This window comes from Armigeres subalbatus, chromosome 2 (genome assembly GCF_024139115.2).
Source record: "Armigeres subalbatus isolate Guangzhou_Male chromosome 2, GZ_Asu_2, whole genome shotgun sequence".
Taxonomy (NCBI): Eukaryota; Metazoa; Arthropoda; class Insecta; order Diptera; family Culicidae; genus Armigeres; species Armigeres subalbatus.
The window spans coordinates 309,361,185-309,383,614 of NC_085140.1; the positions used below are offsets into that span (position 1 = coordinate 309,361,185).

The following is a 22,430-nucleotide window of genomic DNA, read 5'->3' on the forward strand; positions in this document are numbered from 1 at the left end:
TTGTATTTACGACATTTGAGCCTACCAAATAAGCAAACTGAAAAAAAAAATGAATCGAGGTGATGTGATCAAATAACTCACTGAAGACTGTTGAGGTCGAACCGGTTCAACCGATTTGGTTACAACAAGTTGCATTTAAAAATGCGTGAATTTCGGGTTCCAACGCACCACCATTATTGATTTCGAGGCGGCATTGTATAGACCGCATAGACCTGCGGGAAGCTTATGCGACAGATAAAAGCAACGATGGATGGTGTGCAAAAGTGTGTGAAGATTTCGAACGAAACCTTCTAGTTCGTTCGATATCCACCGCGGACTACGACTAGGCGATGAATAGTCGAGATACGATTATCTACATATCCAGCCAATTTTTTTGTTTCGCGGATGATATGGTCGGGGTTCTGCAAAACCGCACCAAGCTTTCTGACTGACTTGTGATATTTTGTTATTTAATTTATTAATTTAAAAAAATTAAAAAATTAAATCATATCAATTCGTGTGTACTTTTCTAACATGATTTTCGAAAACGTCGTTTGTTTAAATGAGATACTCTCTTCCATTACACACTCTTTTACTAATATCTAGGCTAATTTTGCATTTGTTGTAATATTTTCACCTCAACGCGCTAGACAAAGTTCTGCAGATTTCTGGTTAAGAATCTTATGTAAATGTTAGTATGGCGTTGCAATAATCAGCACAGAAGTAAACAAAGCGAGCATCTCTTTTGGACATTCGTTGATTTAAAAATCAGGTGACATTTGTTGTAGGATAGAACACCTAAGAACACCTAATTGGCAATGTGGCAGCCGACGGCCTAATTGACAATGTGGCACGTAACTTTGAGAAGATGGAGGAAGCATACATCAGACTGAAAAGGGAAGCTAAACGGATTTTACTAGTCATCAACACGTCGAAGACGAAGTACTTGATAGGAACTGGAACAAGGGAGGACAATACACGATGGGCCACGCCGGGAAATTAGGAAGAAAAAAATATTTTCACGTCGAAGATGATATTTTAAGAACGAAGTTTCTTCAGCAAAGTCAAAGCTTTTTATTGAAACTTTATTTTGAAGTTTCTTGCAATAGAGTGGTCCCACTACATTTTGTAGTGGCGTTTTTCCAACCTCAATCTACCTGTGCACTGGATTTAAAATTGAGGATTTTTTTGCGGAAATGCATCGAATCACTAGATTTTGATTAGTTCAAACGACTCTGATAATTTTATTTTTCATTTGAGCTGTAAAAATATTAAAATTAACGTTTTTCGTATCAGTGGACAGGCAAAAAGTGAGGTTACGCGACGCCACTAACATTTTGAGATAAAATTTTCAACTTCTATTTTTCTAATTTTGGCATTGTATGATGTTCTAGAAAGTTGTTTCTTATTTAATTTTAAAGCAATTTGCTAAAGAAACCATTGTTGTACGTCGTTTGTATCATTTGTTTTGATAATTTTGAATAATAATGTTGGGGCGACCCTAAGAAATCAATATTTTAATTGTAGTCTTTTAGTTTTAATTTTTATTGCATTGTAGATAGGGTAAAACGACCTATTATGGAGGGGTTAAGCACCGCGTCGAAACAAAATTGATTACAAAAAATCTTCGAAAATCACCTGTTGGTCGACTTCCACATTGTAGTAGTTGAATAGGATGCTCGTTAACTATAGTTTCGTAAATATTACGTCAATTGTGCTAAAATTATGTTGTTTTGTTTTTATCACAATAAAAACAAACTACCGCAATAATAGGACGCAGTTGCGATATTTTTTGAAGGTCAGTCCTATTGTTGCGGTATTGCATGTAATTCTTATGGAGAGCGATACCGCAACAATAGGACCTTAGCATTACCGCAATAATAGGCTCAAAGGATTAAAATTTTTAACGAAAAATGATTATTTTTCATCGTTTTGAACGGAATTTTGTCAAACAAAAGCTGTTCTAGTCGTTAATCCGAAGAGTTTTAGCGTACCCACAATTGTTTACAATGGTATTATATCCAGAATGGACTTCTTTAACACTACCGCAACATTAGGGCATACCACAACGATAGGACGTTTTACCCTATATCACTGTTTTCTTGAAAAAATTCGCCATTTTCAAATGCCTGTATTTTTGAATGGGGGAAAGGAGGGATCCATTCTCCCTGGGTTAGACAGAGAAAGGGCTAAGGATTGCTTGGAATTTGAGATTTTTTCATCATTTTGGCTCAAATTGGCTATTTGTACGAGGAAATCAAAATGATCAGTTCTAAAAGCATTGGAATAACTAGCCCCAATGCCTAGGGGAGCTATAGCCGCTTCATCTAATTTATCTGTTTTGAGCTTCTTTTCAAAAATCCTCGAACATTTTACCGCCTCATTAAGTTATCTTCAGCCCTCAGTACACTGTTTGTCATGATGACAAACATTTGTCGAGTCAACCTGAAATTCATAAAAAAATATTTTAAGCTCTTTTTAGTGGAATGTATTCAATCGTCTAAGACGAGTTAAGTAACTCCATTTAACCACAGTTGTGGTCGAAATACGTATCTTTTTTTTTTTGACCCTTCCTTCGGAAGTGTCTATAATTTCACTTTGTATGCGTTACGCAGGTGTGTTACGTATTGATCTATCAAGAAATCTCGTGAATTATTAAATAAAATGCATGGTATTTTAAACAAATACACTTTGACATTGAAAATATAATTATAACAAATAATATGACATGGAATTATGCCTGATTTTCTGATTTGTTTCAAAGAAACAAATGATTTTAATTTAGGAACATATAGAAGCATATATACGAAAATCTTCTCAGAAAAGCAAAAAACGTAAAAATTGAAAGGGATTTCAAAAATTTCTTCAGTGGAAGCTAGATAGCAAATGTGAGCATGTTTTAAGACACTAATAGATCGCTTGTATGCATGTATGTGTGCGTATGTGTGCAAATTCTGAAATTTACTACCATAAAAATCTCGCTCATTTTTAAGGTATTGAACAAGTTTAGTTTTACCAAATTAGGCATCCATAAGGCGAAATATATGTTATTATTGAACGCTATTGAGTTTCGCTCAGATCAATGACTGATTTAGTTAGTTCTGGATTAATTAATATCGAGGTCTCTGGAAATTACGAGTACAATATACTAAACCACCGTTACGATAGTTACTAACCATGTCACAATAGTTATTCAATCCGACGAGCGCCTTATAGATAGGCAGCATGAAGCAGAGTACGTTATCATTCGTTAAGTTGACATCCGCCTTTGGGTAGGCAATTATTTTGTCAGCTTCACGGTAAATCACCGTGGGAAGCTGAGTAGTTTTATCTCGGTTTAAATACTGGAGTCTGGAAAAAAATCCTTATAACTAAAGCCCCAAACGCAATACAACGGAACGGCGACGGAAACGGAAAATTTGACAGTTAGTTCATATATTTTCTGTCAAATTTGCCGTTTTCGTCGCCGTTCCGTTGTATTGCGTTTGGTGCTTAAGGAAGGGTCAAAATCTCACTGTAGGTGGATTAATCTGGTTTTTTTGTTAAGGTTTACTGGCGGGACTCTGAATAGAGTAGAAACCTCTGCGCCAGGCCTTTGATGATCTCGTTGCATAATTCCTTTCGAAGCAGTTTGCCAGCCGTACACGGAACATGTCGTCCAAGAAGACGCTGTTGCAACTGAATCAGAGGGAATTACGTTCATGTTAAATTAGTCAATGAGTCTATTCGTAACAAACTTCGTAAGATTTCTTAGGTCAGTTTTGTCATTTTATTGTCAATGTCAAAACATGTTGTCAATTTTTTATGTCATGTAGATGTCTATTGTTGTTATGGGTGGTCAAAATCTACCGAAGCAGTTTTTTCAACTCGCATGAAGCATGTTGCCCAATACTTCATCGAAGAAACTGAATCGAGAGTTTTTTATTACGTATAACATAGTATTCAATCTCCGGTTTATAAAAAATACAAGCTTCTAACTTTTGAAGCAGTTCTCCAGCCGTGCAAGGATCATGTCGTCCATATAGACACTGTTGAACTGGTTCAAAAGCTATTATATTTACAAGTTTGATTGATACCTATTCTTTCCGATTGTCTTAGTCTTAATTATGTAGATTCATCTGCATGATATCATCTTGTCATTTTTTTCATTAACTATAGGTGAATGGAGTTGTCTGTTTTAGTCAGTTAATGTTTTCTACGTAATTACATTCACGTATTTCACTGAGATATTGTTATATTGATTCGAAAGGTGTTATGTTTAGTTTTCAATATCCCTTAGTCATAATTATGCAGAATATTTCGTACAATGTCACTTCGTCTTACCTATTTTATTTCACTTATTATTTTGTTCTTTGTTCTTCCATCTATTTGTCCAATACTATCCAATTCAAATCGTCCAGTTGCACTAATATTTCACAAGCTAAATTTCAATTACCGATAATGAAGAAACTTTCAAGTCGTGATAGTATATTAAAGTTTTATCTCGTCTGATCTGCCTATTCCATCATACACTGGTCCCTATCAATTTGTGAAAAACTATCAGTAATGAAACCGTTATATAATTGTATCTTATGGTTGCTGAAAGTTTGATTACTTTCCAACTTTTAACTTTCCCAGGTGCCACTTTGTCCATATAAAACTTGTATTCGGTGGGTCCATGTCGTCTCGACATGTCGATAAGTTTAAATACATGGTTTGAAACATATGCTTTTGAAAAAAGAACAAAATTTTCTTACCTTGAAGATAGTAGTGTATTAGGTGCCTACTCACTTACAAATAACCTGTGTTGTTTCTCAGGAATTACGATTCATTTTTACCATTTTTAGTCCAAGGCACATGGGAGTGGAAAATGTTGATGATGAAAATCCATTTAATTATTGTGGACCGCCTCTCAATTGTTTTCCGTGTTATTAAATATTTGATTTATGAAAATAGAAAAGAGAAATCATGGATTAGTGGTATTTCAAAGGTGATATTCTCACGACGGCCGTTCAGAATGGTTCGACGGGTGCAGATAAGATCATCAAAGTACGCGAGTGAGATTTATAATTGGTAAATTTATAAAAATTCGTTTTAAACTACATATTATGCTGTTAATAAATTTCTTTTACATACAATAAATTATAGACGAATGATCTTTCATCCCACCTTCTAGCGATCCTCACAAGCTTTATATTTCATTCAGGCACTTTTGAACGTCCATATCAAACTTGTTCTCGATAGAAATCTGCCTCGACCAACCTGGTAGAACGCGCCCATTCCCCTTTCTGAACCGAAGGGCAGGGACAGTTGTGGTCGAAATACGTATCTGCAAAGATATCGAAATAATTGGTGGAATTAAATGGAGTTACTTAACTCGTCTTAGACGACTGAAATTCATGTCAATTTCTAATCAGTCTCCAGGGATAATAAAGGCAATCAACCAGGGATTCCAACAGGAATGTTCCACGGAGTCCAAATCCTCCCAGGATGTCAACGGGAATGTTCCAGGGATTTCAAAGAGAATTTTCTAGCTAACCTTCATCCTCCAGGAATACCAACGGGAATATCCTAGAAATTTGAACGAGAATGTTATAGGTATTCGGACGGGAATGTTCCAGAATATTTCAGGGATTCCAATGAAAATCTAATATTCCAGAAATTCCGACGGGAATGTTCCAGGAGTTCCAACGAGAATGTTCCAGAGATTCCGTCGGAAATCCTCCAAGAATTCCAACGTGAATTTTCCAGGAATGAAGAAGCAAACCGTTGAAGGATTCTGAAGCAATCTGTCGAGGGATCCCGAAGCAAATCGTCGCGAGACTCCGAATCAATTTTCCAGGGACTCCATAAAGAAGCATCTAACCGAACAGGAACGACGACCTTGGTAACAGAAATTGGTATGAACCAGCCTTGCATAAGAGGTAAAATACCAAACAATAATACCAAAAATTAATATGTAAAATACTTTAGGCATTATTATTCGTTTGGTATTGAAATACCTAAGCATGTTATGCCTAAAGTATTTTGCATATTAATTTTTTGTATTACTCCTTTGGTATTTTACCTCTTATGCAAGGCTAGTTCATAACAGAGTATGGTATCAATAACAGAATGAGGTACTATTGAGTTATTTTCTACTGCTCGGGTAGTGATTTCGAAGGGAATCATCTAGGGGTGTTGAAGCAAAACGTTGAGGAATTCCAAAGCAATTTGTCGAGGAATTTTGAAGTAAATAGTTGAGGGAGATCGAAATAATCTTCGAGAAATTCCGAAGCAAACCGTCGATGTATTCTGAAGCGTATCGTCGAATGATTCCGAAGCATATCGTCAGAGAGATTCCGATCGTCGAGGGATTCCGAAGCAAATCATTGAAAGATTACAATGCAAAACGTCGAGAGATTCCGAATTAAATATTCCAGGAATTCCGAAATAAATCGTTGAGGTATTCTGAAACGAAACGTCCAGGAATTCCGAAGCAAATCTTTGAATGATTCCAAAACAAATCTTCAAACGAACCCGAAGAATTCCGAAGCAAATCAACAAGAGATTCCGAAGCATATTCTCCATGGGTTATGAAAGGTATCCCCCACAGATTCCCGCTATCTCTCAACGATACAGAAAGGAATCCAGTGTGAATTCTTCTGGATTCCGGTTGGAATACTTCGATGATTTTGGAAGAAATTTTTCTCGGATGCTGATGGGGATTCCTCTCAGATTCTGATGAGAATCTTTCTCGAATGCTGATGTGAATTGTAGAGATTATCATGCTGCTGGGCATGCGGAAGTCTGCTGATAAACTGTCACTCCAGTCCGTTATTGTTGACCAAATGTCTTTGACTGTTGGCGAAGTACCACGATTGATATTTTTTAGTGGATCTCGGTTGCTGTTCATATCAAGCTTACTTTGATGCTTTTAAATCAATTAAATAATTACCTTTCATAATTTACACCAAGAACAATTTCACTGCCACACAGGAATTTTTCTCAGAAATGAGAAACAAGCTCATTTGTCCTCCACTAATTTCTTGTCTTCATACTTATTCAGTAGTTCATTGTGCTATATGCTGAAAATTATTCTAGAAGACGTCATTTCGTTAAAAATTGAAACTAAAAAGCTACAATTAATTGCATATTATTCGGCAACTCGGCCGTACGAAAACCATTTTTTTGTTAAATATCTTGGCTGTGCATATGCACAGCATATGTTTCGAAATGGACAAATTGATATGAAATTTGCGAAAAAGAATCCACGTGTCTTGGAGGGACTCGAACCCTCAACCTCCTACTGAAGGGTTCGAGTCCCTCCAAGACACGTGGATTCTTTTTCGCAAATTTCATATCAATTTGTCCATTTCGAAACATATGCTGTGCATATGCACAGCCAAGATATTTAATAAAAAGCTACAATCAAAATATTTATTTATTAGGATCACCCTAACATTATTAATTGAAATTATTAGAACAAATGATACAAACGACATACAACAACTTTTTAGAACATCGTACAATGCCAGCGTCGTTTTTACCAGAGCCTTCCCGGCTACACAACAGGGATTGCAGTTGCGGATGAAATCCTTGATCTTGTTGTTATTGCTGGCCCAATATACGAAACTGACTGGGTGCGCCTGATAAAGCTCTCTCATGATTTTCCTTTGGAACTGCTGTGGAACCACCACACGGTAGTTTAGTATCACCGACGATACTGAGCGTGCCCTGCCGAGTGTAGTCAGGTGAAACATTTGGGTTTGGGATGACTTTCGATCCCGTGACCGGCTTACCTCAATTGTGCAGCGGAATGCTTTTCTGCGAGCTAAAGATTGCGAGATGTAATTTGTGATCCGTGTACAGTGTGAAGTGGCATCCCAGTAAAAAAATGTGGAACTTCGTATCACTGCGTAGGCCGGAGCCAATGGCGAAGTTCCATGGCGATTCACGATGTGACTCAACATTATGAATCTAGGTCGTTAAAAGAGCAAATGCCTAGAATGTCGGCAATCATGCTGTCGATCTGTTGCTGGAATGATCATGACGCAGATTGCACCCTTGGAGCGAGGCGTATGAATTTGAACAGCGTGCGTGTCACATCCATTTTGACCTGTAGATATGTGTCAGATAAATCGATGATGCTGAAGACACGACTATCGATAAACTGAGCAAACATTTCCACAGACTTTGTTGAGTCCAGTCGAATAATCCGCGCAGATGTAAACTCGTCCATTGGGCTTACGGACATAGACATGGCGAATAGCTATCAGTGAAATCGAGTAGAAATGATTCCAAATGACACGAGACGGTTGAGCTTGACTTCCACTAATTTATTCGTGTTTGAATGCAACTGGGCGCTTTGGATCGAAAACAGCGCAACTTCGTGGCCGTGTGGTTAGCGACATCAATCGTTTAGACGCATGGACTATGGAGCGTAGGTTCGATTCCCGCCCCGGTAAGTAGAAAACTTTTCGTGATCGAATGATTCTCCACCGGTCCACTGGGTGTTATGTGTCCTGTCCGTTGTTTGGTGTTAAGAGTTCAGTCTGTACGGCCTCTGGTCGAAGACGGTGTTCCTGTCCTTATATTTTAGCGACTGAATGAGCCCGAATTTCCCTAATTGGACGCATGGTCGAATCACTTATATCTGTCAAGTCAGGAGCGTGAGTATTTAGAATGTGTGGCGGCTACACACATTCTTCAGTAGCCGCTAAGTTGCGAAGGCCGACGTAGCTTAGTTGGTGAAAAGCACCAGTCTAGCGTACTGAGGGTCGTGGATTCGAGTCCCATCGAAAGATAGTGGTTACCTCCAATACATTTTTCAAATCATAATCTTACACATAATGTACATATTCACATCTGAGTTTTCAGAACATTGTAAATTAATGTCCAAGTCGGATAGTCCAATACCCGGAAAAAAGGGAATTTACTTTAAGAGCCAGTTCGCGAGAAGCGCGACCCCCTCTTGTATCGATATTCTCCGATTTGGATGAAATTTTCAGGGTTTGTTCATATATGTAAGAGAAGACATTTTGCAAATTTTCAGATTTTTTCATTGAGGGGAAGTGAGGTAAAACGGCCCTTCAAAAATTATTGTTCAAAAATCGCCAAAAACAAAAAAATGCAATAACTTTGGCAATGAGTGACCGATTTTGTTTAAATTTTGCACTTTTTTTCTACTCAATTAGTACTTTGTACCAAGTGGTTAATAGGGTTATAAAGTTGTTTACTTTAGGAGAAAATTGAATTTTTCGATAAAAAATGGTCGTTTTTCCAAAGGGAATATTTTTCACCAACAGATCTAGGATAAAAAACTAAACCCGTAAGGCAATTAAGGAACTAAAGAGCTTTCATCTCATATATAATGTAGAAGCGCCAACTCAAGAATTTCTAAAAAAATCGCAATTTTCTGCAACACTGTTTATTCAAAAGAAAGTTCGCACAAATTTTTACCCTACTTATGTTGATGTTTTCCGATCTGGGAGAAACTGTCCAAACTTTTTTGTCTAAGTTGAAATTAAAAATTAGAATTTTTCATTAGGGGAGTGTAGGGTAAAATAGTCCTTTAAAAATAAATGTCAAAACATACATCATTTTTTATGTGAGTTCTTGCAGAAAATACATAAGTTTTAAAAAACTGTTTCTTCTTCCTTTCAATTCATCTATATTTTTCGTCTCAATAGATACGTATATCCTTCGCTGATCTATATTAGATAGCAAACTATTTGCAAAACAATTTACAACAGAAGTAAAATAGGACCAAAATAAGTTCCTTAAACATTAGCACGTTATTTGCGAAACTGAAACAAAAATGAACGGATTCAACGAAAATGCTTGTTGATATTTTTTTTGAATCAGCTACAATTACTGTGGGTACCGGTTTTGATGTTGCTTTTACAGCTATGCGAACAAAAAACAATTATTCTTAACGGCAAATGAGCAATTTCGTAACGTTTAAACATAAGCTTGTTGGTGGAGCTGCTTCTCAGATTATATTTTTCTTTGTACCTACTTGCATCAGGTTACCATAGGCTTGTTTTGTAGCTTGTAACGATTGTGTGGTATTCATAACTCTCTTTCATCCTCCATCATTATCAATTTAAACCAAATTCTGCAAGTTTATTGTGCAAAAACGTCAAACCGTGTACCATTCATACATTTTGAATTACTAACCTTAAAATTGCTAGCTAATATTACAGAGATACAATCTAAACCAAATGTTTGACTGAATGGACTATACCAATTCTAATCGGGTGTATATATTTTCAAGAGTTGGACAATTTTATCTCATAGGTAATGGAATACCCTCGATTCTATGTTTACACAACTGTGTAAAAAACACTCCAAAGTTCAACAAAGTTGCATTCATTTTGCACAATATGGGAGAAACCTTTTTTTTCTACAACGAGCTGATTTTTTACAAGGAGAGCGTAATGTAATGTGTAATGTGTATACTATTGAATAGGATAGTGTATCAATTGTCTGACGATTTGAAAACACACCCCTCATGAAAATACTTCAAATTTTAGGATACACGTTTCTACACTCATAGATAAAGTATGTAAATTGTAGATCGCTTAATCAATTAATTTAAAGATTACCAAGCAAAACTGTTTTATTCTCGGCTTAATTTACACCACCTCAAAGTGCTTGAGTACCTCAACAAAACTGTGTAGTTGATTGTAAAAGGGTGCCTTAAATATCAGCCTTTTTCTCTTGAAATCTTTGCTAACCTTATATGAACATATTTCCAACAAACCATAAGGTGTGGTTTGCTAAGAAGTAGTACTTGGGTAGTAACAGCTTGCAATACTGTTTGAGAAATCTATCTATTGCTTTTTTCACTGAGGAATAGACTACCGTGTTGAAGTACCAATGTAACAAACAAAGTACCAAAACAAATGTTCTCACTTCCGAATGGATGGAAACTAGCTAAAGCATTGGATTTTGCTTTAGGTCGTTCTTGAACCACGCATCGTTCTTGCAATTAAGACGTCACCATGGAGGAACTGGTGGGAATATATTTTGGTGGAACAATATTTTTGAACGGGAGTTTAAGACGGCGCAAAGTTTACAATACCTCCTCCGGAATATTATAGAAATGACATGACTAGTTGACTAGTTCACGTTATTTTTTTAGATTGAGAGATTGTGAAGGATTTAATTGTTGAAAGATAGAAAACCAAAAATACTAAGCTTGGAAGAATTTCGAAGGAAACTATAAACCTTGTGAGTTTCAGCCAGATGCTGAAACATCGATAAAATGGAGTTGCGATTCGCACAAACTGGCTTGCAAACAAACAGTGCAATGTGCAGAAATTCATAATTTGATTGATTATTCTTAAGTAGGCGCACTGAAATAAGTTTCAATAAGTTTGATGTATATTCTGCTTGAGCTCACATATAAAAATTTATGAATTTTTGACATTTTCTTTTTACAAAGCTATTTTACCCAATTTACCGAAATTGCTCATTTGTCGTTAAGAATAATTGGTTTTTTGTTCGCATAGATGTAAAAGCAACATCACTACCGGTACCCACATTAATTGTAGTTGATTCAAAAAAATATCAACAGCACGTTCGCCGAAATCGTTCATTTTTGTTTCAGTTTGCGAAAGACGTGCTAATGTTTAAGGCACTTATTTTGGTCCTAATTGTTCTGCAAATAGTTTGCTATCTAATACAGATCAGCGAAGGATATACGTATCTATTGAGACGAAAAATATAGATGAATTGAAAGGAAGAAGAAACAGTTTGTATTTTTTGACATTTTTTTTAAAAGGACTATTTTACTCTACACTCCCCTAATAGAAAATTCTGATTTTTAAATTCAACTGAGACAAAAAAGTTTGAACAGTTTTCACCAGATCGGAAAACATCAACATAAGTAGGGTCAAAATTTGTGCGAACTTTCTTTTGAATAAACAGTGTTGCAGAAAATTGCGATTTTCTTAGAAATTCTTGAGTTGGCGCTTCTACATTATATATGAGATGAAAGCTCTTTAGTTCCTTAATTGCCTTACGGGTTTAGTTTTTATCCTAGATCTGTTGGTGAAAAATATTCCCTTTGGAAAACGACAATTTTTATCGAAAAGTCAATTTTCTCCTAAAGTAAACAACTTTATAACCCTATTAACCACTTGGTACAAAGTACTAATTGAGTAGAAAAAAGTGCAAAATTTAAACAAAATCGGTCAGCCATTGCCAAAGTTATTGCATTTTTTGGTTTTTGCGATTTTTGAACAATAATTTTTGAAGGGCCGTTTTACCCCACTTCCCCTCAATGAAAAAATCTGAAAATTTGCAAAATGCCTTCTCTTACATATATGAACAAACCCTGAAAATTTCATCCAAATCGGAGAACATCGTTGCAACCTCCCTTGGAAAGGGGGTCGCGCTTCTCGCGAACTGGCTCTTAATTGAACTTGTTTGTTTTAATTTATTTTGTGTTTGCTCCTAACGCACATAAAATTTCATATACACTTAAGTAGATTTTTAATCAAAAGATACGTCCCACTGAAAACAACTTCCTCAAAATTCGATTTTTGTCGGCTTTCAAGAATCTTTAAACTTGCTGAAAAACCGCCTTAAAAATCTAGGAGGAAGACCCGCGAAAAAACACGTAAATGCCCAATTCCGCGTACATTATTAGGTATCGTACGTAAGCATTTTTTCTGGGTTTTTCAACCCACCCTCCCCCCATGTAAGATTTTTCCCATATAAATATTTTTTTTTTATATAGAGCGTAAGAAAATGGCGTTTTTGATTAACGTTCGATTCTGTAGAATATGAACGTTTATCTGCAAAACTAATTCCCTAATCTGAGGAAAACTTATTTTGTCGGTTATCTACCCCGATTTTCTCGGAATATGTCTGCTTTCACATGGTAATTGTTTAAACTAAATCGACACGGAATTATTCCCGAAGTTTTTTTTTAAAAGGTCGGGGTATCCTAGGTCGGGTTTAAGTAAGAGTTGAAAAAAAAAACATATTTACCATTTAATTGCATATTATGTGTATATGCATATGCACATCACATGTTTCAAAATGGACAAATTGATGTGAAATTTGCGAAAAAAAATCCACGTGTCTTGGAGGAGTTTGAGGGTTCGAGTCCGTCCAAGACACGTGGATTCTTTTTCGAAAATTTCATATCAATTTGTCCATTTCGAAAACGGTAATGTGCATATGCACAGCCAAGATATTTAACAATATTTAACATATTTATTTTTCATATTGGCAAACAATTACCGAATTTAAATATTTAAAAAAAAATCCCGAAATTGCTCGCGGTTTTCAGGAGTCTTTTCGTAATCTATATACATAAAAATGAATTTCTGTTTGTCTGAAACTTACAGACTCCAAAACTACTGAACCGATCGGCGTAAAAAATTGTAGGCAGAGGTTTTTGGGTCCGGGGGAGGTTCTTAAGATGATTTGAGACCCCTCCCAATTTGGAAAGAGGGGCTCCCATACAAATGAAACAGAAATATCTGCAAAACTTGAGAACTAATTAGCGAATAAATCAAACGGCGAAATGAAGTTCGTCGGGTCTGCTAGTATGTAATATAAATGTTGTGAGAGTTACTAATGAGCGGCATTGCATGATTACAGCGCCATTTAGAAGTAAAAGAGTGGATGAAATTATTTTCCTATACATTCAGTCGATTTTCCCATATTAACTTCATGCTCGTTGAGCAGCAGGAAGCGCTGGCTGAAATACTCACAGTAGCTACCAGAAGCAAGAGAAAATTCTTTGAGATCTCGAAAAAAATGAGTTTGATTTTTTGTGGTGTATGTGCATAGTGTGCCCACCATAATGCACATATTTTAAGCATATTCCTAATTTAATATAGAGACATTAGAACAAAAATTCAAGAAAGGCAGAAATCAATTTGTAACTAATCCTATGCATAGCAAACACATTAATTCAGGATGCTGTCTCCAGCTTACTTACGTGTAGGTGACATTCAGCGTATTGAACACCGTCGACAAGTCCGTATCAATCTCGACCTGCGACGAGGTGTACCGACCGGTCAGCTGCAACGGTTGTCGTTTTTGTGCATATTTGATAAGTTCCATCCCAGTCGTGCCACTCCTTAGTGGAACGATTGCGTTAGAGGTGCTGGCAATCAAGCTGGCCGTTTGCATCGACAGTTCCGGATTGCGCTTCGAGATAATATTCGAAATAACCGTATCAACGATGGCCGGTTTCACATCTTCGACCACCACTTGCATGCCCAAATCGTCGTCATCCTCATCCTCTTGGCCTTCGGTTTCAAAATGTGAAACCATAAACTGACCGGAATGGATAGTCTCGCCGGTTTTCTTACGCTCTTCACTACTAGTGCTGGCGCCGGCACCGAGCTCGGCGCCAATTACGCTGCCCCGTTCCATCCTAGTCGTGCGACCCGGGGTCATAACTTCAAACACAATTCACGCGGCTGTCTGCTCCTCAACCGGCATTCACAGCGCAACCAGACCCAGTGACAATAACACAACTTGTTGCACTTTGCGCAAGAAAAATCACTCTCTTAACTGCTTATAAATAACATCAACCAAATGCCAGCGTCGTTGAAGGGCTTCTTCGAACGCGAATTTTGTAAACACAACGGCACACAATCACACTTGAATATGCGTCCACCGAGAAAACGCCGGACTTCGCTGATAGTATTCACAGCTCTGGTAACCGACAGCGAGGCGGGCTATTTGGGGGTATGTCGCTCGTCTGGTCCACACTACGTAAATATCATACATCCATATCACGCGGCATAGCTGTTGGAGAAGAGAAGAATGAATAAAAACATTAGAACAAAAGTTATATATTTAGCAATGAATATAATTTTAAATTATTTTTCCTCCGGCGTAGAAAGATAACGATTGGTAGGTTCTCAGGTAAGGAAAGGAACTCCGTTTACGACTCTACGCCAAATGGTTATGGGAACGTTTTTCAACTCATGCCGTGGAAACGCAGTTTTTTTCCAGTGGTGATTGACGAATTATCAAGTGGTTGTTAGACAATGTTAAGAAAGGGTTTCCGAAGAACATGGGAAGCTGTCCAAACAGTACAACCCATATTATTGTGGCGTTCTTGTTCTTAAAGCTTTATCCGGATATTTCCTGGCGAGTTTCGAGTCCACTATCAAAATACTGCCGCCTCTGAGCTACAAATAAGATTATGTTTTACCAAAATCCATGAATACTTTGTAGAAGTAGGGTTTCCGGTGTTTTAAAGTATACTGAACAAATATTTAATTTAAACGAAACAGTGATACAACAATAAAGTGGGGAACTCCGATAGAGAATCGTTTCTGTTCTTATCTGTGGTACCTAATGCTACTGGCATTAGTCACATTAGTCATGTTGAACTCGTACAAATCTTGAATGGTAAGTGAAATAAACAAAACAAAAATTGCCAACTTGGCTGAACTAAGGAAATATCATTCATTGTATTTTAAATTTGGGAGAAAATAACTTTTTAAGTAACATCTCCAAGAAATCAAATGTTTTTCGGGTGGTTGGAATAAGGAACACGAATGAACGGAATTAGGAACAATGCCATTTCAGATTATTGGAATTAGGACCACAGAATTGCTCAAGTTTGTTTTCGCTATTGGAACCTAAGTCTATGAATGCATCCCAACATATTTTATTTTCAATTGTATATAGAAAATGACACTATGTAGCGAAATTGCAGCTTCAAAATACTTAACGGTTATTTTTTAGAGTTCTTAGACATAGCTTATTGTGTTAGGTGAACGAAATAAGGACACAGCACGGTACAAAGAACTGGAATAGCAAACATCAGATACAATACGTTGAAAATAGCAAAAATGTGATGTGTGATGCGATGATGCAAAACCTAGTTTCGGATTTTTTGCTCGTGCTTCAAATTTTCCAAACGTATCGATATATCGGAATATCGATGTTTCAGCGCCGATTTTTCTTCTATGTATCATAGAGAGCATAACGTTCGATAGATCTTTAATTATGCGTGGAGACTTTGGAGAAAGGATTTGTTTTCGAATGTGTGGCGAATAGACGCGCGGCTACAAAGCAAGACATTGCTGGGTGGCTGGGTTCGATTCCCGGTGCCGGTCTAGACAATTTTCGGCTTGGAAATTGTCTTGACTTCCCTGGGCATAAAAGTATCATTGTGTTAGCCTCATGATATACGAATGCAAAAATGGTAACTTGGCTTAGAAACCTCGCAGTTGATAACTGTGGAAGTGTTCAATAAACACTAAGCTGCGAGGCGGCAATGTCCCAGTGTGGGGATGTAATGCCGATAAGAAGAAGAAGAAGATTTTATGTTCTTTATTATTTCATTAATTTTCGGACATCTGAAGAAAACAATTTTTGAATATACAACAAGCATGCAAAACTGAGAATAAATTATTTTGGAACATTAAAAAAACAGTAGAACTACTAAAACTGAAGATTTTATGAAACTATAATCTAACGAAGAAATATGAGACACATTTCGATAGAAATCGGAGTATTTTGGAATAACATCGAGGTGTTCACTCGAAAACAGAATTTTTGATAGAAGACCTGGCAAGCCGTCGGCTGAATATCAATCGGTAAATTGAGATAATGTATGTCTGTGTGTATGTATGTATATTTATTTATTTATTTATTACTTACTTATTACATTAACAGACTTGATACAGCCCCAATGATGGTTAAACAAATATACAGGGGCGTCTCGTGAACTTTTGGTGCACCTGTTCTACCAGCCTGCAATATATATCATTGTGTATTTGATCTAATATTACAACCTTTTCTTGTGCAACGTAACCAAACATTAGAAGACAAAACAATTTAAATAGAAAGGATTTACAAAACAATAAACAGCTTATTAATCTCTTTTGTTCCAAAAATGTTTTAAATTAAGATGCACTTTAAATTTAAAACTCTCCTGTCGTCCGGAATCTAGGGAGTGAGTGCTAGTAATGGACCCCTTAACGACGGAAACTTACTTCAATCGCTTCGCTAGAGTAAGACTCATTACAAATTGCCATTCTGCAGCACTAGATGACAAGCAACAGGTATCAGCATCGCGTTTCGTACATAACACATGGTAAAACATTCATTTTTTCTACTAAAATATGTATTTTAAAATCATGTAGCCAGGTTGCCTATTATGGCCACCCCCGGGTCCATAATACGCAACATCGAGTTTGTTTACATACGTATTATGGTCCCCCCCATTTGATTTACATGTTCCATTTCCACATGTTCCTGTTGCCTATTATGGACCCAACTTTCTGTTCTAGTAATGGACCCTCTAGCGCGTTTACATTGACAAATTAGTTAATATAACTAAATTTCAGTCTCCCAGTGCAAAACAATTGTATGGAACTACTACCCTGATAAGTGAAGCAACTTTATTTTATGGAAGTTTGCAGGAAATTGTAGATTCAAGCGTAAACTCTCGGTTTTTGTTCAGGGGCTCCATTACTAGCACTCACTCCCTAACTTGGTAACAGTTGACGATAACTGGATATTGCTCAGAATAGAGATCTTTCTAATCGGCTCATTCCACCATTCAGGTGCACAGGACCCATCGCGTCTAGCATTTAAAAACTTTCACATATTTTGTTGTTATGAAAGAAATGTGATTAACCATTATTAGTATCATCATTTGATGCGACCCCAGTCCACTGAAATGTTTTCGAGTTATTTAGTTTTTCAAATTTTGTGAAAACTATGCCTTTTTCTCTAAGTTGATTGATTTTGATTATTTGGGGGAAAAAACATTAAATAATTCAATTTTATAATATTTTATAATAATCAAATATTGATGTCTCTTTCGAAAACTCAAACATTAATTTAATATTGTTCTTGATGCTGCGTTGTTTATGATGCATAATCATCAGGAGAAAAATCTGAAGGGTTATGTACAAGACACGACCGCCCAACGTAAACTACGTAGAACAGTTTGGTGCATTGAGGAATGTAGTCATATTTTAAGATAATTCATTCGATTACTTATGTCACTGGTTTAGAACAAAATTACCATAACTTAAAATATAAAAAATTGTTGGATACCGTATTCAGGGGTGACGTCCGAGCCCTCACCGACAGTCTGGAGGTCGGATAACAAAATCGTTCAAAAAGGTCATTTATAATTCAGTTTTATTGTTCTCAGATACATTAAATCTATTCTACAAGCATTCTATGTAGTTGAAACAGTGACCCATTCTCACCCCCATTTGACCCGTTGTCTCCCCGACGACGGTACGATAACCTAAAATTTTAACTTTAAAACCCCAAGTGGTAATAATGCTTTTCACAGTTCCAACTGTTGCATTCGACTTAGAGTAAAATTAGTAGGGATTCAGTTTCATTCTAAGTTTTCGACCACTATTCTAGTTTATTTGTAGTAATATATAGGTGGAAATAGTGGAGTATGATTATTAAATAATACTGTTCTGAAATAAAAATAACTCACTAGCGTTACATGGTTATGATATCCCAAGCAGCGCAGCACACGTTGAGCCAATCTTGTTGCAGTAACCATTAGAGTGATTCAAATTTTGACTTTTTTGCCCCTCGATGCTTAAACGGTTGCATTTGCCTTTTTAATAATCCTCCTAAATTTTAAGTTGATTTGGATCTAATTTGAGTGAGCACGCGCGGTTGAAGTTTGTATGAAAATTACTATGAAAACAGTAGCTTTCATGGAAAACCGTTCCCTAACGCTTCCCTTCAAGTTCTAAAAACATATGAGTACACCGGCAATACAGGAAATTTTACAATGAAACAGACCGTCTTTGTTGCCAAACGATTTGATGCTCGCAAGAAAATTTATTAAGGAAATACTGAATCGTGGGAAATTCGATAACATCAATATCAAAAATGAGCATTTTTGTTTTCTTCATAACTTTGCTTCTAAACGAGAAATCACTTCGCAACAACAACTGCCTTTCAGTTTGAGAAGTATTCTGTGTACTCAATGTGTTGATTATATTTAAATAGTTCATGGGCCACCTCACGGAACGGTCATTCACATTATGGTTAGTTTTCATAGTAATTTCCATGCAAACTTTAAATGCACAGTCAAATTACATCCAAATTTGCTAAAAATTAGATCCAAATCAACTTAAAATTTAGGAGGATTATTAAAATGGCAAATACAATCGCTTAAGCATGGGGGCAAAAATGTCAAAATTTGAATCACTCTAGTAACCATATTGTGAGAGAATTCGGGATATATAAGTTACTGTGATCGATGTGCAATATGTTTGTTGCTGGGGGTGTATACTGGTGAGTGCGTGTACCACGATTTAGCGATTTTACGACAGATGCGAGACGATACGCATCGGCCCTGGATCTTGCAAAGAATCTCTGCTCTGGCTACGGACAAACAGGTGCCTCTGTCCAATGGTAGTCAGAGCATCGAATCATCACTGGTGGAAGAATACGAGCCTTAGACCTTTGGCAGAATTTCCGCCTTCTGTTATTTGGAGTGACGAGGAGTAGTTGGCAGAGAAGGGATAGTCGTATTGTTGAGTCCGACAAAGAAGCGCGAGTCGATAAAACCCAGTTGCGCCAACTAGAAATCAACAAATACTAGCCATGTACCGTTTTGACTCAAATTCCGAACATGACTCATATTCCGAACTTTAGCTTTTAAATGCCCATTTTAACTTAATTCGTGTTATTTTCTCCACGGGAGTTTGAATTCGTTTGTTATCTTGATCCTCAGTGCGGAAAACCAATGACAGTTTTAGTTTTAGGGCTCTAAAACGCCAGTGTTCGGAATATGAGTCATATTCGGGATTTGAGTCAGAACGGTACCAAAAAACAAGCCATTCGGTTGAAATGCGCCAGAGTAGTAAGTAGTAAGCGCTGCGGACGGGAATAGGGTATTTGTGCTGTTTTATTACAATCTAACTCCCACTATCTGGCAGTGGCATTATGGATAACATATTCGTGCAACCATATTATTAATATAATTGCAAGAATCTTAGATCCGGGAGCTAGAAGGTAATAGTTCTATTATAACCTATAGCCCGTTTCAATAAAGTATGCGTTCCGAAGCTATAGCCGTATACAATAAGCCCCGCATGATTGTACCCACAGAGTATCTGAAGTGCATTCAAACTTCCTGAATTAAAATTGAATTCTTTTGATTTTGGCGCATATTTAATAATAACAATATAATTAACAATTTGCAGTTTATCATAAAATGGCTTACCATTTTCCTAAGTTATCTTTGAATCGAACATGTTTGTTCATTTGCATTGCGATTATCGCATTATGACATTGCATTGCCGTTGCTAACAATCGATCATCCTATTCTTGCACAAACATGCGCTTGTATGTATATCGCCGACTGCGGTCACTGCTCTGGCTCTACTTTTTGTGCCAAACTGGTGCAAAGCACCGCACAAAAGCCAACCACACTGAACGACGGCCGAAATAGGACTCACGTTGCGAACGGAAAAAGGAGGTGCTGCCAAAATGGTCCAATACCCTAGTTTAACGTTGAAAATCAAAAACTGGAAAATTGGTGGAGAGTTTCCAAGTCGATTGATATATAAATCTCAAAAATCCATCGAAAGATGAATGCGCTATTAACGTTCAAAATCTTACATGATTTCGTGACGGTCTCGGATTTGGAAATTTTCATTTGTCACCCTGTATCCGAGTCTTCCCCTTAGACGTAGTTTACGTCAAAAAGAAAAACAAACCGTTCCCAATCATCGAAGTGATGCGCCTTTCGGCAAAGCACAACCCGACATTTCGACCGAGTCTAACCGAAAGTACGTTGCGTCGTTGATTGTTCTCGTAGCGCGTCGAACGGGTTGGACTCTTGCGCAGCATAGCAGAACTTGCATCTAAACGTGCTTGCTTCGCATGCGAAAGAGGATGATTTGAAGAAACGGAGAAAGCTGGCAACGTTCACGCTGGTTCTCCGCGCGTGGTGAACGAGTGAGCATACCAAGGAGGAAATTATTTCAAAACTTTTGTCATGGCGCAAGACTTTAAATTTGACTTCTGGCAGCGCTGCTGTTGGTTATTTATCATGAATCGTACGACTTATCCGTCCGAGAAACACATATTTAGGTGCAATGCGACTGTTACTGTACGCCAAGCATGTAGCGTTGAGCTGATCTGTCTACGCAATATTTTGTTTCGTTAGATATTAAACCATCATTGGAAGTATTACGTGAAACTTTGTTTGAAAATTTACTGGGTAATTATTTGCCCTAATAATTAATAGCTTAGAAATTAATTGTAAGGATATTAGTTTCCTACTTCTGAACTAAAAATGTTTACCTGTTCCATGAACAGGTAGAACGTATGGACGAGGCGCCTCTTTATACAATATCACATCACTACATTAAAAACATTGTCAAGAGGTTAAAATATAATACAATCACAAATACATATCTTATAAGCCATTTTATAGAAAGCTCAAATGACAGGAGACCAAATACTAATATTTACATTTTACAAGGAACATTTGCGAAAATGAAATGAAATGATGATGATGATGACGAAATGATGATGGTTTACATGCAAATTTACCAAAACAAAGACCGAGCCGTCCACTAAAAATTTCGATCAGCTGTTCGAATCTGTCTCATAAAATGGCTTATAGTCTACACGTAAAAAAATTTAATGTTATTTATTATTAATATTTCTAATACCTTTTTGCCAAAGCAGGCGCTTAATGATATGTATAAGAAAAAACTTATACATCGCATTAGTCACATACATTCCGAAACTTATACTTTTCATTAACTTATGAATGTTATTAGCTTTTTGGTATGGGATCATTCATTAGGTGGCATAATAAAGAGTATAAGTATTTTCGAATGGTTTTTTGCCAAAACATATAAGGTTATTTTTTTACGTGTATGTGTGTCAATTCTCGCTTAACTTTTCAAAAGGACCTAAGTAACATTTTTTTTCATGAATAAATTTGAATACTGCAATCAATAGCTTTTACGTTGTTCTGTTGATTGCGCTATTCAAATTAATTCATGAAAAAAATGTTACTCAGGTCCTTTTGAAAAGTTAAGCGAGAATTGTTCTGGTCGGTTAAAAATGATGTGAAGAACCGGCGGAGGACATCTCGCGTCAAGTGGAAATCGAACACCGACGCCACTCTATTGAAAACACGCTGCAAACCATGGAGAGCACTACGCAGTCCATAGTTTGGGCGACGAAAAGGAAGTCTTAGCATTAGGCTACTCCGCAGTTGTCGGGGTTGTGCGTTGATGTTTATTTGTCGCAGAAGAGTGTCAAATTCTGCATACATCCCTTCGGATACACAGAGGTTCTAAGCTGATCAGCTGGCAACGGCTCTCGTTGCGAGGAAGTCTTAGCGGATCTCTCCAGGGAAGGTTGCGGAGTGCGTACCGTATAAATCGACGTTGAACGGATTCGATGCGTTCGACACCATTATTATAGTTTGGACTCCAGACCGCAGAGCAGTATTCTAAGGTAGATCGCACGAGAGAGCA

At 37.0% G+C, this 22,430-nt stretch overlaps 1 protein-coding gene across 8 annotated transcripts in view; it reads right to left on the reverse strand.

Annotated features, from left to right (window-relative positions):
- LOC134212565 (carbohydrate-responsive element-binding protein) overlaps positions 1-22,430 on the reverse strand; it is a 182,562-nt gene that overhangs the window by 133,084 nt on the left and 27,048 nt on the right. For all 8 annotated transcript variants that reach the window (XM_062690549.1, XM_062690547.1, XM_062690546.1 and 5 more), the window contains one exon: positions 13,904-14,721. In XM_062690549.1, the coding sequence (XP_062546533.1) occupies positions 13,904-14,367 (464 nt within the window). In that variant the 5' untranslated portion in view covers positions 14,368-14,721. The remainder of the gene's footprint in view (positions 1-13,903; positions 14,722-22,430) is intronic.